This window comes from Mus caroli, chromosome 7, assembly GCF_900094665.2.
Source record: "Mus caroli chromosome 7, CAROLI_EIJ_v1.1, whole genome shotgun sequence".
Taxonomy (NCBI): Eukaryota; Metazoa; Chordata; class Mammalia; order Rodentia; family Muridae; genus Mus; species Mus caroli.
The window spans coordinates 47,579,747-47,596,690 of NC_034576.1; the positions used below are offsets into that span (position 1 = coordinate 47,579,747).

The 16,944-nt window shown below is 51.1% G+C and overlaps 2 protein-coding genes across 2 annotated transcripts in view; one reads left to right on the top strand and one right to left on the bottom strand.

Annotated features, from left to right (window-relative positions):
- Window positions 1-78: 78 nt before the first annotated feature.
- Window positions 79-5,841, top strand: Mamstr (MEF2 activating motif and SAP domain containing transcriptional regulator). The gene is made up of 10 exons (XM_021167804.1): window positions 79-132; window positions 789-926; window positions 1,873-1,911; window positions 2,421-2,560; window positions 2,846-3,030; window positions 3,338-3,425; window positions 3,613-3,807; window positions 4,288-4,512; window positions 4,603-4,657; window positions 4,790-5,841. Exons 2-10 carry the CDS (start codon window positions 869-871, stop codon window positions 5,071-5,073), a joined length of 1,269 nt encoding a protein of 422 aa, XP_021023463.1. The 5' UTR covers window positions 79-132; window positions 789-868; the 3' UTR covers window positions 5,074-5,841.
- Window positions 5,842-8,686: 2,845 nt separating this feature from the next.
- Window positions 8,687-16,944, bottom strand: part of Fut2 (fucosyltransferase 2) — a 28,517-nt gene continuing 20,259 nt past the window's right edge. The window contains exon 2 of the mRNA XM_021167805.1: window positions 8,687-11,431. Within this exon, the coding sequence (XP_021023464.1) occupies window positions 10,386-11,431 (1,046 nt within the window). The 3' untranslated portion in view covers window positions 8,687-10,385. The remainder of the gene's footprint in view (window positions 11,432-16,944) is intronic.

Here is a 16,944-nt window from a genome sequence, read left to right on the forward strand (position 1 = left end):
CTCCCACTCGCCCTAGAAAGGGGAGTCGAGGGCGGCCCAAGGCTTGTGGGGTGGAGCCTAAGGTCTCCAGCTTAATCCGGGAGACTCCACCCGTTTCAAGGCACAGCTGAGTAGCTGAGCGGAGCTTACCTGGTGAGAAGCCCCTGGGGTAGATACGGGGATCTTTTTTTCATTTGACCCTTCATTCTCCGTTCTGGTTCCCCCTTCTGGTCCCAATATCTTTCCCACAGAGCCCCGTGCATGACACTCAACCCATTCTGTTTCAGGGACCCCTATGTTTCCCAGACACCTGTCATATTCTTTGATTCCAGTCTGTCCTCGATTCTAGTCCCTAACAGCATGCAGTTCTCGTCCTTAATCCCCTCCTCCTTCAGGGTTCAGACTCCAGACTGCTTCCTGCACTTTCAAAGGCCCAGAACTCGATTCCAATGCTCTCCCTCTTAGATGCAGGAGCCCATGACGCAGGTCCTTCCTGCACCGCCAAGGTCCAGGGATTCAGACCCAGCCCTCTTGCTTCCGACTCAGAACTCCAGGCCCAAAGCCTTCTTCGGACACAGCAGTCCATGCCCAAGTACTTCTCCCTCCAGCCAGAACTCCAGGCTGCAACCTTTCTTCAGTCCTAGGGCTCCAGGCCCCAGCCTGTTTCTCTCACAGCTGGAGGTTCAGGACCAGCCCTCCTTTCTCAGACCCAAGGGCCCAGAGACCAGGCGTCCCCCAAAAGAGCTGATCTGGCCCAGTACTTTTGTCTCTAACCTTTCATGCTGTCTCCAAAATTTCCCCAATGGCAGCCTCCCGTCATCCACTTTGACCCCACCGCGCTCTGGTGGCTCTGGCTTCCTCTGTCCAGGTCTCCACCTCAGCCTTGGCAATGACCCTGGCAGCCTCCTCCCAGCGCTCCCAAATCATCCGTTCCAAGTTCCGCTCTGGTGAGAGGTTGCTTGTCTCTATGCATGTGGGGAAGGGTCCCAGAGCCAGGGCCCAGGGTCCCAGTAACGTGATTCTCTGGCATGCGTGAATCGACTGGTTGGTGTTCACACACAATGTCACTTGTGCTATGGAGTGGAATAATAGGTGAATGTGCACATGGCTTGCTAAGCCGTAGGTGGTGACACCCAAGAGTGCATATGTTGCAAAGGACTTAAACTGACCTTTAGGCAAAGCAGAGGAGCAAACTGGGACCTGAAGTGCATGTGTGTGTGGCAGGGGGACCAAGAGCTATCAAGCCTTGGAAATGTCATTAGCCAGGATTTGTTGCCAATGCAAAGAGTTCTGAACACTCAGAGAGGAGTAGAAATGTGCACTGGAAACTCTTTGCCCCCAAACTGAGGGTCAAGTCTTGAACACGTGAGTGACATTCCTGTGGGTGCATGCCAGCAAGAGTAAGTTGGGGTGGGAAGTCATGTAAAGTCGTATGTGCAAACGAGTCCAGAGAGATTTGAGCTCCAGGGTTTGGTTTGCAGGATGCTGGCTGTGGGGAATTCGAGGGGCAAAGGGGTGCGTGAATAAAAGGAAGTGAGAGGTTGATGAGTCAGGTTAGCAAGATGGCGACTGTGCCAGGGTGGTCACAGACTCCTGAAGTGGCAGGTGGAGCCAGGAGCATGGTTGCCTCTCGGCTGAGGCTGGCTAGCTTACAGTCTCAGGAGTGGCTCTGACCCAAGATGCTTAGCTGGCAGGAGCAGGCAAGAGGCCCTGGGAAGGGAGAGGGAGCAGGCTGCCTGCCCACCCGCCAGGCCCGGGGAGCGTAAAGGGGCTGGGCTGGGCACGTGTGTCCCGCCAACACGCCAACAACTGCAGCTCCCACCCACCAGCCAAGTCAGGCTCTGGACACTCCCTTCCCGCCTTCCCTGTCCCACCTCCCTTTTCCTTCCTTAGTCCTGCAGCTTCGGATCCACAGACGGAATCAAGACTGCAGTAAGTGTGGGTCCCAAAGGGGAGGGGATGGTGGCCTCAGTACCCAAAGAGCATGCATGCCTGGCCCCACGAGAGCGAGAGCAAAACCCCAGCCTGTCATTTCCCCTACCCACTGGGCTCTGTTTCCTATTGCTCAGCTATCCCATCCCAGATACCCTAACGTTTCCTGGGTGGAGTCAGGTATTCCAGCCTCTTCCACACTCAGTGTCTTAATATAGCTTTTGGATTTGTCCTTTTCCCTGGAGTCAGGGGATACAGACATCACCCAGTCCTGTCCCAGGGATACGCTAGATATCTGTGATCCTAAACAAACGGACCCTTGGCGGACTAAGTACAAAATGCTCTTCCTTTCTCAAAAATGTGAAAGTCTGGGTACCCAGGAGCCCAGTGCGGGACAGCTTGGGTTATGCTTCCTGCTCTCGGCCAGCCCTCCTTTCTCCCTGGCTTCTCTCCACCCTAGCTAGCCAGCTGTCTGTTGGCCTCTTCAGGATCCTCCTCTATCTCTTCAGCCTCTGATTCAGATCCATGGATCTCAGCCTCAGGCCCAGCTCTGGCTCCAGCTTTGCCCCCTGTTCCTGCCTCTTTCCTTGTCAGCCCTGGCGTCTTATCCCCTGAGCCAGCATATTGTCCTTGGAGGGCTCCAAAGAAGGTAAGTTTAGACAGGAGGACAAGCGCCCAAGACAGTGTGGTTCTCCTAGGCAATGCCTTGCCTTTGTGGTGTCTCAAAGTTGACACTACACATCCTACAGGCCAGGAAGGTGGTGACCACGCTGAAGCATCATCCTGGCTTTTTTTGTTTGTTTGTTGAGACAATCTCACTATATGTGCCAAGGCTGTCTTTGAACTCCCCATCCTGCCCCAGGCTCTCTGGAGCTAGGATGACAGGTGTGGTGAGCCACCAAACGACGAAACCTGGCCTTACTCGATCTTTCAGGAATCTCCCAAGAACTCCCAACATTGGAAGGAGCCTAAGGTCAGAGGGAACTTGACATATCACCTGTACATGCCTCCAGAACAGAGACAAGGGCCCAGGGCAGATCTGCAAGTTGAGAGGTCAACCCTGGGTCCCCCAGAACCACCTCTTTGGGAAAAGAAGAATTCACAGAGACCACATCCTCGGTAGGACTCTCATTTTCCTTCTCCAGGGGACCAGAAACTCAAGTCCCATCCTCCTCCCTCAAACCTAAAGTGCAAAGAAGAGAAGCTTGCCCTGGAACCTCCTCCTCCAGAGCCCCGGCTGTGCATGCTCCCTGTGATCTGCAGAGACCCCAGTTTCCTATCTTCCACACCCACAAAATCATCCCGTGTTAGCTCCACGGGAGGTCTGGAATTCCTCATTTTCCTGGATTCTCCGAGGCCCATTTTAAGGTCCCTAAATACCTTTCTCCCTCTGTCCTTTACCCTGTCCCCTCATGCCTGTCGCTAGGATGAAGCCTTCCTCACCAAGAGTCTCCAGTCCCTCGCCCCCTTCACATAAGCTGGAACTTCAGACCCTTAAACTGGAAGAGCTGACGGTGAGTTTAGGAGTTTAGTGTGCAGTGTCCCAGGGCTGGTCCTCTTAAGGGCTGGCACCAGACCCCATAAACTCAAGGCCTCTGCCCTAGGAAAGTCGGTTTGGATTGTGGTTCTTCCTCTTGACTTCCTCCTAGTCATCCCTCCCCAGAGCTCGCTCAGCACCTCCTCTCCCAACCCCCTACTCAGGTCTCAGAGCTTAGGCAGCAGCTGCGCCTGCGGGGACTCCCGGTGTCCGGGACCAAAGCGATGCTCCTGGAGCGCATGCGTGGTGGCACCCCGCCCAGAGAGCGGCCGAAGCCCAGGCGAGAGGACAAAGAGGCCGCTGCTCCCTGGCCGCGCCTCAAGCCCAAGGCGCTGGGAACTACACGACTACCCGGCACGGTGAGGGCGGGGCTGTGTACACATGGACCAATAAAGAGAAGAGAAAGAGAAATAGGGAAAATTAGCCAATGAAATGTTGGAAAGGAGGTCTGATTTGCACCTAAGGGGCGGGTCTCAAGCTTGGGGGGTATGGCCAATCATTGGTTGGTCTGAGGATGTAGTTGCGAATACAGGGAGGGCGTGGTTTAAGGGAGAAAAACCAATGACAGGATAGGGGCGGGGGCTGTAATCTTATTTGTGTAGTAAGAGCGCTTGCAGCAAGCCTACTGGAGGTACAGTCCCAAGATGAGATGAAAGATAAGATGACTCTGAAAGTTATCCTCTGATGTGTGCACACACATACATACATACACGCGCGCGCGCGCGCGCACGCCCAGTAAATAAAGTGTTTTGTTTTGAAAGAATTGGGTAAAGCCAAGGAAGGGCTGGGTCAGGCTTGGTGTGCCGGGCATATTGAACTCCCACCTTTCCTGGTTCTAGGTGAAGGCAAGCGCGACAAATCGTAAGCTGAAGTTTTCTGGAGCTACGGATCCCCTGGGAGCAGCTCCCGCTCCGGCTACTGTTCCTGCTCCCGCTCCCTCTCCAGCTTTGGTTCCAACTCCGACTCCAGCTCCAGTTCCAGCTCCAGCTCCAGCTCCCTTCCCGACACCTCCAGCTAGCCTGACTCTGGAGGAGGAGCTGCAGGAAGCGATCCGTAGGGCGCAGGTGGAAAGGGATGCGGGGCTGGGAGTGCTCGGGGATTGGGCGGTAGACCTAAGCAGGATCTAGGGTCACGTGGTGTGTGCTCATCCACAGCTGCTTCCAAACCGCGACATCGATGACATCCTGGAAGACCAAGTGGAGCCAGATGGTAGGAGATTAGCTCCCTCATTTAGGGGAGGAACTGAACTTGGGAACTCCTGGGTCTCGTCGAGGGAGAAGTGGGTTGGAAACAGGGCAGTGAGCAGAACCCATCCCCCTAAAGCTCACACTCCTCCTGCAGACCTGCTGCCTCCCGTGCCCTTGGACTTCCCTGGCTCATTTGACCTGCTGTCTCCCTCCCCGGACTCGGAAGGCTTCTCTTCCGTCTTCTCTTCTTCACTACCGTCCCCCACAAACTCCCTGTCCCCTTCTCCAAGGGCCCTCACTGATTCCTTGGACTGGCTGGAGGCCTTGAGTGGGGGTCCACCACTGGGCTCTGGGCCTCCCGGCCCCAGCATCTTCTCTGCGGACCTATCTGATCCCAGTGGCAGTCGGCTCTGGGAACTGCTGCCAGATCCTTGGTGACAGACCCTTGGGTCTAAGGAGAGGTCATCTGCATCCACAGGGACCCTCCAACTACAGAGGACTGATGCCCTCATACCCTCCTGACTCACTAATGCTGCTGATATCTTATGTGCCTGGACCTGCCTATGGGACCTCTGTATGGCCCCTCCTAGGCCCAGTGGTTGGGCTTGGGGGTTCATTTGCTACTGGCCAGTGCATACAAGCTTGCTGCCTCCCTCAGAGACCTGCAGGTTGTGTGGCTGCCTGTCATCTGGGGATGTGAAACTTTGTGCTGTTTGAGGTCAGGAAAGGACCAGGTGAGAGTAGAAGGACCACCCCCCACCCTGCGCGCCCCCAAGTTCTAGTTAGAGGTGAGAGGACCAGAAGCTACTAGTGAGAGGTGACTACAAACTCCCTATGACCTTGAACTTATGACCCCACCCCCACCTCTGTGCTGTGATTTCATCTAGCTTTCTTGTTTTTTTTTTTTTTGTTTGGTTTTCTTTTGTTTTTGAGAGCAAGTGTTGCTGTGTAGTGCCAAGCTGGCCTCAAACTTGTTACAATCCTCCTGCTTCATCCTCCTGGGTGCTGAGATTACAGACATGAGCCATTATACCCAGTTCTCATGGCTTATTGAAGGGCTTCCAGGAGCCATGAGGTGGGAAGATAGATAAAAGGGAAGAGGAAATAGAATGTTTCTCAGGTGAGCCTCTGCCTCCACCTGGGAGGATGACTGTCTGGTGAATTAAACTGTGGATCTCTCGTGTGGCCTGAGGCTCATGAGACTGGACAGCTGCATTCACATTTGCATTTATTAACAAACCCACAGAACAGAGCTGCATCAGTTACTGTCACATAGCTGTGGCCAACATACTCCAGAGAGAGTAGGTAGGGAGGGGGACTTAATTTACCCAGGTGTTCAGAACCTGCTTGGCCCAATGTGACTGGGGGTGGGGGGGAACACCATGGTGGCCAAATATATGGAGCAGATACTTCACCTCAGGGTGGATGGGAAGCAAGGGTAGGTGAGAAGAAGAGAAAGAGGAGCTAGGATGAGAAACCCCTAAGACATATCCACCAATGGCCTACTAGTCCTGAAGTTTCCAGACCTCCCCAGTAGCACCCACCAGCTGCACATGAGCCAGTGCAGGGCAATATGTATTCAAAGTGTAACCGTAAGTGGCTATGGTTTACTGGACTCTGCAGGCCCACAAGATGGTGGGAGTGGGGGTGGGGCATGGTGGACATATACTCATCCCTAAGCCCAGATGGCTGAGCATATCCGGCATGGCTCCTTCAGATATGTTGGTACAGTGATGGAGATGGGGGGGGGAAGGCTGACCCCAGCTGGATCACTGGACTTCTTGTATGGTAGCCCAGGACTTTGAAGTGTGAAAGTATAGCTCACACCTGTAATCCTAACACTTAGGGCAATAGGCATGAAGAGCTGGGGCAGGAGAATCAGAAGCCCAAGATCAATTTCAACTATATAGAAAGTTCGAGACCAGTCTGAGTTACATGAGACCCTGTGTCACAAACAAGAGACAGGGGACTTGGGGGAAGCTGGGGCTGAACATGTGAGACCTCCAGACATGGGCAATCTCCTATGACTTTGAGTCTGACAGTACATTTTCTCTTATTTTCCTTTTCCGCTAAGATCAGGTTATTGGGAAAGATGGGACCAGTGTTAAAGGGACAGAGGTATATATGTGGGTTGTCAATCAGATGTCTCAGTGCCTAACCTGGGCCCTCAGAGTTAAAGAAAAACTAGAGCCTGAGTTTCTACTTTGGTAAAGGTCAGATCACAATCCAAGCGCAGACTGACATTTCTGTGGCTGTGACACATGAGGTCATGTGTCACAGGGTTTCTGAAAGAGACAGAAACCCTGGGGAGTGGAAGAGAGCTCAGAGAAATAGCTGAGCCTCCAAGGGTTAGGGGGTGCTGGTAGAGAACTTTTCGGTGAAGACCGCACAGTGGAAGAAGCTGGCTCTCAAGAGGCTGATGAGGTTCAGTGCTCTGAGCAAGAGAGCAGAGAGGCCGTGTCTGGCCCAGGCTGGAGATGGGCAGAGCTGTCCTGATGTGCCCTAGGATGAGCTGAAAGCTAACTCGGGGGTTCCCAGGCCTGCAGCACAGCAGGGTGTAGTGAGCTTCCTCTTCCGGCTCTAGACATTTTCCTTCTTATTTCTTGTATTTTTAACATTTTTTATTTGTGGGTGTACGGGCACACTACTTGTGTACGCAGGTCCTTGGAAGCTTGAGGAACCTGTAACTCAAGCCTGACCTGGGTACCAGGTATTGCAACAGCCCCTGGAAGAGCAGCAAGCTGTCTCTCTAGCCCCTTGTTCTTGTTTTGTAAGACAGCATCTGGCTGCGCTCACCTCCTGTCAGTCTCTTCCTGACTCTGGCTCCTGAGGTCCTGCCTACAGCTAACCTTCATCTACTGTTCTGGCATCTCTGATTGGCCCTCTGGCTGCTTCCTTCTCCCCTGTCTGTCCCTAGGCACAGCTGCCCTCTCTCTGCTATGTAACCCACTTCCCTGTCCCTGGTGTCTCCAACCAAGCCTTACTCCTGTCTCCTGCCCACTGTCATCATCTATCCTCAGCCAGTCAGCCTTGGGGGAAGGGAGAGCAGTGTGGAGCCCTGACAGCCCTGGGAGAGGTAGGGATGGATGGCCTAGGGATTCTCTAGAAGGTGAACACTTAGAAGGCTAGTGCAGGCTCGGCATGAACGCTCACTTGAGCACGGTGTACTCCTTACCACTGCTGTCTCACTCCCCAGGTTCAGTCCCTCCAGTGGCTTCAGTGTCCCTGAGGGCCTCAGGCTTTCATCCATGTGCCACCCTTGATCTTCAGAGGGTGAGGTATCTTGTTTCCTTCCATTCCCTTCTTCCTCCTCCTCCTCCTCCTCTTCCTCCTACAAGACTCAATCTCCCTATGTAGCCCACCCAGTCTGTCCTTAAACTGAGCTCTGTCAGGGTTCAGTTTCTAGCATGCTCAGATTGGATGCGTGGGCTCCCTCACATGATCCTTTATCTTAAGTGTAGACGTTGGTCAGAAATCAGTGGATGTGGAGATGGTCAGGGTTGACATCATTTGGAGATAGAATTCACATTCCACACCCATTGGTAGGTAGAGCTCATTGCTTTCCATAAACTCAGTTCTTCTACCACGTGGTCAATTTTAAATTTTTAATTCATTTTCTCTCTGTCTCTCTCTCTGTCTCTGTCTCTCTCTCTCTGTCTCTGTCTCTCTCTCTGTCTCTCTGTCTCTCTGTCTCTGTCTCTCTCTCTCTGTGTTGTTTTGTGTTTTGATTTTTTTTTTTTTTGAGACAGGGTCTCTTCATAACCCTGGCTGTCCTGGAATTCATATGTGGACCAGGCTAGCCTAGCTTTCGCCTCCAGAACGCTGGGATTAAGAATATGCAGCACTCACGTCCCTCCTAGGCAGCCGGAGGAGTGACTCCAACCCACTCAATCACTTTCAAGAATGTAAAATGGGGCTGGGCACGGTTGACACACACCTTTGATCTTATTATCACTCTCAAGGCCAGCCTGGTCTACATTGTAGGTTTCAGGACAGCTAGAGCTAGGTAGAGATACTCTCTCAAAAGACCAAGCAAACAAAAACCATGAAATTGTCATGGAGAGGCACATTTTTATTTGTTTTGGATTTTGAAAAAAAATTTTTTTGGTGACATAGGACTTCTGTGTAGCCCAGGCTATCCTCAAACCCAGAGATCTACTGGCTGCTGCCTCCTGAGTGTACACTGCCACTGCGGAGCTTAGATTTCTGTAATTTTCTTTCTGTTTCTGAGATGGGGTAGGGGGCTTCTCATGCAGCTCAAACTGGTCTGCCATTCCGTGTAGCTGTGGATGACTTCCAACTCTTGATCTTTCTGCACTTACCTAATGCTGGAACCACTGGTGTGCACCACTACACCCAGTTTGAGAATTTTATTTTTTGAGACAGGGTCTTAGGATATAGACCAGGCTGGCCTCCTGCCTTAGCCTTCACAGTGCAAGGATGAAAGGCAGGTGCCACCATGGCCACTCCAGGCTACTTCTCATGCACAGGATCAGCACTTCCAATTTAGCAGGGCGTCTGGAGAGACACCTTGGGATTCTGCTGTCCTGAGATAACACCTTTGCAAGGCTTCTTCCCCCGCCCCACCCCCTGCATCACCCTGGCTGTTTTCATAATGGCGGCTACATAGGTTGTATTCTTTAATTGTGTGAGAGATAGCATGATGTGTGTTCACACGTGAAGTTTAACAAGATGGTAAGACACTCTGAAACATCTGGAGGAGTTCCCTAGGCCTGGGGTGTCCCACCAGGGCTACAGAAGTGGACATGCATCTGAATTCTACTCACTCAGTTCTTCTCAGATGGACAGAGTAGGCGAAGTCCCAAGGACAAGCAACTTGGTGAGAGGACTGTGGGTTCATGGTAGCTCCCACATCCCTTTTGATCAAATGACTGTGCAGTGAAGAACTCCTACTTTGGGCTAAACCAATCCCAGCATTCTCCCTCCCCTTGACTCATAATGAGCCACGTGAGCTCACGGTGACACAACTCTTGTCAAGGGGACAGAAGAGCTGGCTGGATGCTTGGAGAGGTGTGGCTTTCACTGAACTGGCCTTTGGCCCCCTGTTGGTGAGACCTTTGAGAGGCAGAGCCAGCTGCTTATGACTCCAGTTCCCAGGAACCCAACGCCCAGGTCTGGCCTCTGAAGGTACTGCACACACCCACACATATAGCCATAATTTAAAAAAAAATAGAATCTTAACAGATGATAAGAAGTTCTGAGGTCACTGAAGGCACCACCTTCAAAGGGGTTAGCAGTTCTCAGCAGACTCCTGTCAGTTGGTGAAAAGCAGTTGCTATAAAAAGAGCAAGCCAGCCTCCTCTCCTTTCTCAGGCTTCCTTACATGATTGCTGCCCCGCTGTGGGAATGCTAATGACAAAAAGTGTATAAACAAGAGTTTGTCTCACCCTTCAAAAGGAACCTAAAGTAAAACCGGCAAGGCACCTTTTCTTGCTGCCTCTGAAAGAGACCATCTGCGGGTGGCAGCCCGGCTGGCACCATGAGACAGCTGTGCTGGAAAAAGGTGAAGGCCTGCTAGTTTTCAGCAACAGGAGCCATTGATGACGTCTGAGCTGTTAATGAATGTTGGAGCTTGTGGTATCTAACATGTAAATACGTTTTCTGCACATATTAGTTCTTCTCGTTGGCAGTCCAAGGCACACATCTTCCCAGTAGAAGGCTCTTCCTGGGATGTAACAAGTGACTCCTTCTGCCTTGAGATGGAGGTGGGACCAAGGACAGGCTGGTTGTTAGTGCTTAAGGAGTGGGGACAGATCTGCAGGGATGCCCATCCACTCGGGGAGGAAGGCTGCCTCGGGCTTAAAGACTTTGAGGAATGGAGAATCCGGAAGGGTGTAGTTGGCTAGGTAGATGGTATCACCACCTGCCAGGTAGGCAGCCCAAATCCCAAAGGTTCCAATGGTCATGATGGTGTGGTTGCACTGGGTGAGAAGCGCGAAGTCCTTGGCTGGCGAGCCCTCAATACCGTTGCCCGCAAACACCACGTCTCCTAGGGAGGCGTTGATGTTCTCCCGGCACCAGGCCATGCCGTTGCTTGTAACCACGAAGACTGGAGATGAATACCGTGCCCGGAACCTGTCCAGGGCCTTTTCCAGGTAACCCCGGTCAGCCACCACGCCCTTCCACACCTTGGGCATGACACGCACATAGTCCCCTCGGCGCACATGGACACCCACAAAGGTACTCGGCTGGCTCCCATTCACCCGCAGGCCACGCAGGAAGGCCTGGGCCTCCTCACGCAAGTGGTCGTGCAGGGTGAACTCCTTCAGGATCTCTGGGCGCAGGTGGTGGTAGAAAGTCCAAGAGCACGGATATCCCGTGAAGCGCACATAGTGCCCCGGGATGTGGCGGTAACGCTCCTCCATCCAGTCGTTGAGGTGGTAATTCTGCCACGGGATCCTTCTGGCTGTGTCGCTGTGCAACACCGGGAGACTGATCCTGAAGATGGGTGCTAGAGCGTTGTGCATGGATTCGGGGATGAAGGCAAGCCGTCCGTTCATCCTGGCCAGTGCAAACAATGTAGCATATTCGCCCATCTGGTTCCCCAGGCGGCCGATGGAATTGATCGTGAATATGCCCTGCAGCTTGGCACTCTGCTGCATCTCTGTTCTTGTCTCGTTTGGTGAGGACATTTGAATCGCCTGTAATTCCTTCTCTGACAGGGTTTGGAGCTTCACTATTCGTTGCTGGAGGTGGATGATGGTGGAAGTCACTAAGACAAAGATGAGGAAGTTGGCCAGAGGAAAGGAGAAAGGTACCTGGGCGCTGGCCATGGCTGCCAGGAAAGAAAGCATGGCAGGTTACCTGGAGAGCAGCTAGGTGCACGCTTGCAAAAATGTATATATAAATAGCTGACACCTGTTGGGCTAATCATCTGCATTGTGCCTCTTGGATATTTTTTGTTTTCTTTTGGGTTTGTTTGATACGTGATTTCATGCGATGTCTTAGTCTAGCTGGAAACTGTGTAGCCCAATCTTTCTGCTTTGGTGTAGGAATCCAGAGTGAGCCAATATGTCCCTTTAGAGGGAAAGTGCGCTTTAAGTTCTCAAATGAGGAATCATGAAAAAACAAACAAATAAACACAACAACAAAATCAGGGCCATTGTGGGAGACAGAGGAAGAGAAGGGCCCTTCATTCTAGAGTCCCAAGCATCTCACAACCTCAGAAGAATCCAGCACAATCAGTAATGTGGTGAGAAGGTTGTCCATAGGGAGTAATATTCCTTTTATATATACATATTTTAGGCTAAGTAACAGTACAGCCTTAAGGCCTGAATGTATATGGCCAAGGGCAGGCTTCATTCTACATTGCCTGAAAAGGTCCCAGAGCACACATCCCTTTTCCTTTCTCCACAGGTTGATGGAGATAAATTAGTTCCAGCTTGGCAGAGTGGTACAGGCCTGTGATCCCAGCTACTGGGGAGGCTGAGGCTGGAGAGCTACAAGTCTACAAAGTAAGTTCTAGGCCACCCAATGCTACATAGAGAAACTGTCTCAAACAAAACAAAACAAAACAAAACAAAAGTAACAGAGTGGTTGAGGAGATGACCCAGTGCTAAAAAGCACTAGCTGCTTTTCAGAGGACTGCAGTTTAGTTTCTGGCACCCATATGTGGGAGCTCACAGCACCCTGTAACTCCAGCTTCAGAGCAAATGTTCTCCACTGGCCTTTGCAGACTCTGCACAAACATGCACACGCATGCGTACACACACACACACGCACAGAGATAAATAAATAAATCTTAGAAAAAACCCCAAAACAATCTGTATACAGTGGGACACCTTGGATCTGAGAACTCCGAAGGCAGCCACATCTGCATGAGTTCAAGACCAGCCTGTTCTACATAGTAAGAACCTGTCTCAGAATAAAACAACAAAAACAAACAAAACACTACAAAACAGAGTAAGAAACTCTAAGTGGGATTTATTTGGACTTTGGTATTGTCACATGCCCCTACATCAGGTTCAGGAGCATCTGTATACAGAAGGCTCTGTCTAGAGCAGTGCTTCTCAATTTCCCTGGTGCTGTGAGCCCTTAATAGTTTCTCATATTGTGGGGACCCCCCCCCACGCACACACCATAAAACTGTCTTCATCATTACTTCATGACTATAATTTTGCTCCTGTTATGCATAGTAATGTAAATAAATATCTGTGTTCTATGGTCTTAGGTGACCTCTTTGTAAAGGTCATTAGACCCCAAAGAGCTTGTCACCCACAGATTCTAGAGGAGTGTGAACTTTGTCATCTGAAGTCAGGGTGGGACCAGTGTGTATGCCAAGTGTTAGTTGGGCAAAGTCCAGGTGAGAGCAGTAACTACAGATCCAGACAGGAAAGAATGTTTTGGAGGCCCCAAGTTCTTCGGGTTCCCCAAGATTTTCAGAAGTCTTACGACTCCATCCCGGAGGACATGTGGTCGGGAGCCTTGAGCATGTTCCGCTACTGGCCTCCAAAGGAGCCTTTGTGCACCTCCAGGTAAGAGACAAAAATTTCTGGCTTTCTTGGCCCAGGGTCTATAGTCCTGACCACAGGCTTAGGCCCAGAGACTCTGAGTCAAGAGGGTTTTGGTATCCAGTCAAACAGCGTGTGAACAGATGAAAGCTTAGAGGCTGCAGGCTGTCCAGGTGTGTAGTTACAAAGTCAGTTCAGCCCTGTTAGCATAGAACTGCAGGCTGGAATACAGTCCTCAGGCAAGGCGCGCTTGCCTGTTCTCTCAATACTCAGAAGGCTGTGGCAGGAGAATTGCTGTGAGTTTGGAACTAGTCCGAGCTGTGTGGGGTACTTCAAAATAAATAATTAGGGATGGACTGGAGACATGACTCTGCAGTTAAAGCTTGCTGAGCAAGCGTGAACACTTGCATTTGGACCTCCAGTACCCGCACAGTAGCTCGGTAGTACAGATGTCTGTGACCACAGTGCAACCCATCTCTGTACCCCAACAGCAGGTGCAGAGACAGGGAAGCTATTGGGGGATTGCTAGCCAGTCTAGTCTAACCAGTGGGCTGTCGGCTCAGTGAGAGACCTTATCTCAATATAAGAGGGAGGAGCTGACGAGCTGATTCAGTGCACTGGCTGCTCTTGCGGAGGACCCAGGTTCCATTCCCAGTACCTACATCAGGCAGCTCACAAACACCTGTAATGCCAGTTCTGGGAAATCTTGGCAGCCTCTGTCTGTCCTCCGTGGGCACATGTACAAATGTGGTGCACATAAAAACGTAAGCAGGGGCTGGTGAGATGGCTCAGTGGGTAAGAGCACCTGATAGCTCTTAGCTCTTCCAAAGGTCCGGAGTTCAAATCCCAGCAACCACATGGTGGCTCACAACCATCCGTAATGAGATCTGACACCCTCTTCTGGTGTGTACTTACATATAATAAATAAATAAATCTTTAAAAAAAAAGTTTAAAAAAAAACGTAAGCAGGCACAGACTCATGCACATAGATTAAAAATAAAAATAAGGCAGCTCTAAGCAAATGGTCTTCCTTGCTACTGGAGATGGAATTCAAGGTGCCCATCATGCTTAGCAAGCACTTTGCTACTGAGCCACACCCCCAACCCTTCACTGCGGGACTGGAGGCAGGGTCTCTACTCCTGCGGTACATCCCCAGCCTTATCTGTTGCTTTGTTGTTGTTTTGACTTTGAGACAGTCTCAGTAAGTTGCTTAGGCTGACCTTGAATTCATTCCCAGGCTAGTTAGTGTACCTCAGCTCGGGAGTGCTGAGATCATGGGCTGGTGTCACCACACCAGTCTGAATCAACACTTCCGGTCTTTTTACTTTTGCCTTTTGTCAGGTTCAAGGGAAATTCTACTCCCTCAGATTCTGGTGCTCTCTTCCCCTCTACCAAAGGAGCATTCCTTATCAGTGTCTAAAGGAACACATGGCTATAGGTGGTGCCTTTTAGCACATCAAAGTGAATCCTGTCCAGGCTCACTCTGTACCTGGGCTCCTCTCTTCTCACTCCTACCCTAAACATCTTCACCTGGTGGTTTTTTCCTTCTGCCAGCTTTTCTCTCCTATAAAAATCCTGCAGCCGGGCGTGGTGGCGCACGCCTTTAATCCCAGCACTCGGGAGGCAGAGGCAGGTGGATTTCTGAGTTCGAGGCCAACCTGGTCTACAGAGTGAGTTCCAGGACAGCCAGGGCTACACAGAGAAACCCTGTCTCGAAAACCCAAAAAAATAAAATAAAATAAAATAAAAACCCTGCAATTCCAGCCACGGCTCCCTTGGTCCTCGTTGAGCAAGAAGGTAGGTACACATAGTTGGCATAATAAAAGTTATGCTTGCTTTATTATATTGATGGTCATCATACAAGATTCCAGCTCCTAACTAGAGCCCTAAGCCTGTCACCCCCGGCTGCTCACCTGGTAGATGTACCTTAGCCGAGAGTTCACAGATAAGGATCCCGGGTGAGACTCTCCAGTCTCTCGGAGATCAAGGTGGCGTCTCTCTGGGCTCTACAGCAATCTGAAGATATGAGGAGTGTATCTCTGTTTATACACCGTCAAATAAGCACTGTGGACTTCTCTTATTAGAAGCTGTGTGTCCACTTGTCTTGGATACATGTATCACTGGAATTAGGTTTCTAAAGAAAATCTGGGACAAAAGGCTAACTGAGGTGCCTATTTAACATATCAAAGTGGACTGGCAGGCTCTCAGTATTGCCTATTACAGAGTCATCCTGGCTGACATATCTACCCTAAACCTCTCCAACCCTCATCTTCCATTCTCGTCCCCCAGCTTCTCTGCTTCCCATATAACACAGCCGTTTTGACTACCAGACCTCCTGGCTCTTGGCCGTGCTTTTGGAGCTCTCCCCCATTTGCCGGTTCTCCTCTTCCCTCTCTCCTTTCTTCCTCTCATGGCCTAGTCAGTCTTGCTGGCCCAGCTCAGCATCTTCTCCATGCCTCTGGCTGTTTCCTGTCTCATAAGTACAACAAAACTTCTCAGCCGCACCTGGGAGGTGTTGCGTTCTCAGGTTTCTATTTATCTGGTGCTGAAACCACAGGAGTGGTATAGCCATTGGCTTGGCTTGGCTAAGGTTTGTATGGTCATTTGTTTCTGCTGGCTCCTACCACTTGGCATGTTTGACTCTAAATTCTAGAGTCTGATTCTCCAGGTGCTGTTCCCCCACACACACACTTGCTCTAACTACTCCCCCTCCTTGTCTAGTCCGTGAGTGACTCTCTGGCTACTCATCGTGCCACTTGGAGCCTCCTCTGCCCTCCATATGCAGTCCCAGCATCTCTCTGACCTGCTACACCCTTCCTAGCACGTCTCTGAGTCCCTGGAGGAACTGCCTGCTGTGTCCCGCAGCTTCTTTAATCCATCCTGGGCCTTCACCAGCCTCTCACTCAGACAGGTTTGAAGCTCCTTTCTGGAACTTTCTTTTCTCTCCTTTAGAGCTGCCTGCTCTGTCTCTCTTCCTTATGCCTCCTCCCCACACCCCACCCCCGACCACTTGCCCTGAGGGGGCCTCTGGCTTCCTGACATCCTCCTGAGCCACATGGAACCTTTTCTCTTTCCTCCTCAGACTCCGAGATGTTATTAGAGTCTCACTGTCTTCTTTCCTGCAAACTGCTTGGCCAACGATGGCACACTTAATTTCTAAATCCTCTCATATGGTAACAACCTCTGCCACTGCACAAGCAATTGATCCCGGGCTGGAGAGCTGGCTCAGCGGGTAAGAACACTGACTGCTCCTCCAGAGGTCCTGAGTTCAAATCCCAGCAACCGCATGGTGGGTCTCAACCATCTGTAAAGGAATCTGATTCTTTCTCCTGGCATGCAGGTGTATATGCAGACAGAGCACTCCTACCTTTAAAATAAATAAAATATAACTATTTGCATTTATAAATATATAAATAGACATATAAATTTATAATTCACACATGATCCTGGTACTGGCTGGATCTATGTGTCATCTTGACACATGCTAGAGTCACCGGGAAGAAGTCTCACTTGGGGACGTGCTTCCATGAGAGCTAGTTGTAGGGCATTTTCTCAATGAGTGAGCAAGCCATGGGAAGCAAGCCAGTGAGCGGCACCCTCCATGGCCTCTGCATCAGCTCCTGCCTCCAGGATACTGCCCTGCCCTGTTCCTTCAATAATGCACAGTGATTTAGAAGTGTAAGCCAAAGGAATCCTTTCCTGTGGCCTCCCTTCCCCCAGCCTGGAACCTGCTTGCTCAAGGGTGGAGCTACGTGCTCATTCGTCCTGTCACGCCTACCTACTGCTGGAACCTGCCTTTGCTGCCTGGAGGCACACACGTGTTCGTCCTGCTACTGGA

Excerpts from the sequence above, each read along its gene's own strand:
- Mamstr (XM_021167804.1), top strand. The coding sequence starts at position 869 with ATGACCCTGGCAGCCTCCTCCCAGCGCTCCCAAATCATCCGTTCCAAG. Across the intron at positions 3,426-3,612 it reads TTAAACTGGAAGAGCTGACG|GTCTCAGAGCTTAGGCAGCA; the intron begins GTGAGTTTAGGA and ends CCCCCTACTCAG. Across the intron at positions 3,808-4,287 it reads CTACACGACTACCCGGCACG|GTGAAGGCAAGCGCGACAAA; the intron begins GTGAGGGCGGGG and ends TCCTGGTTCTAG.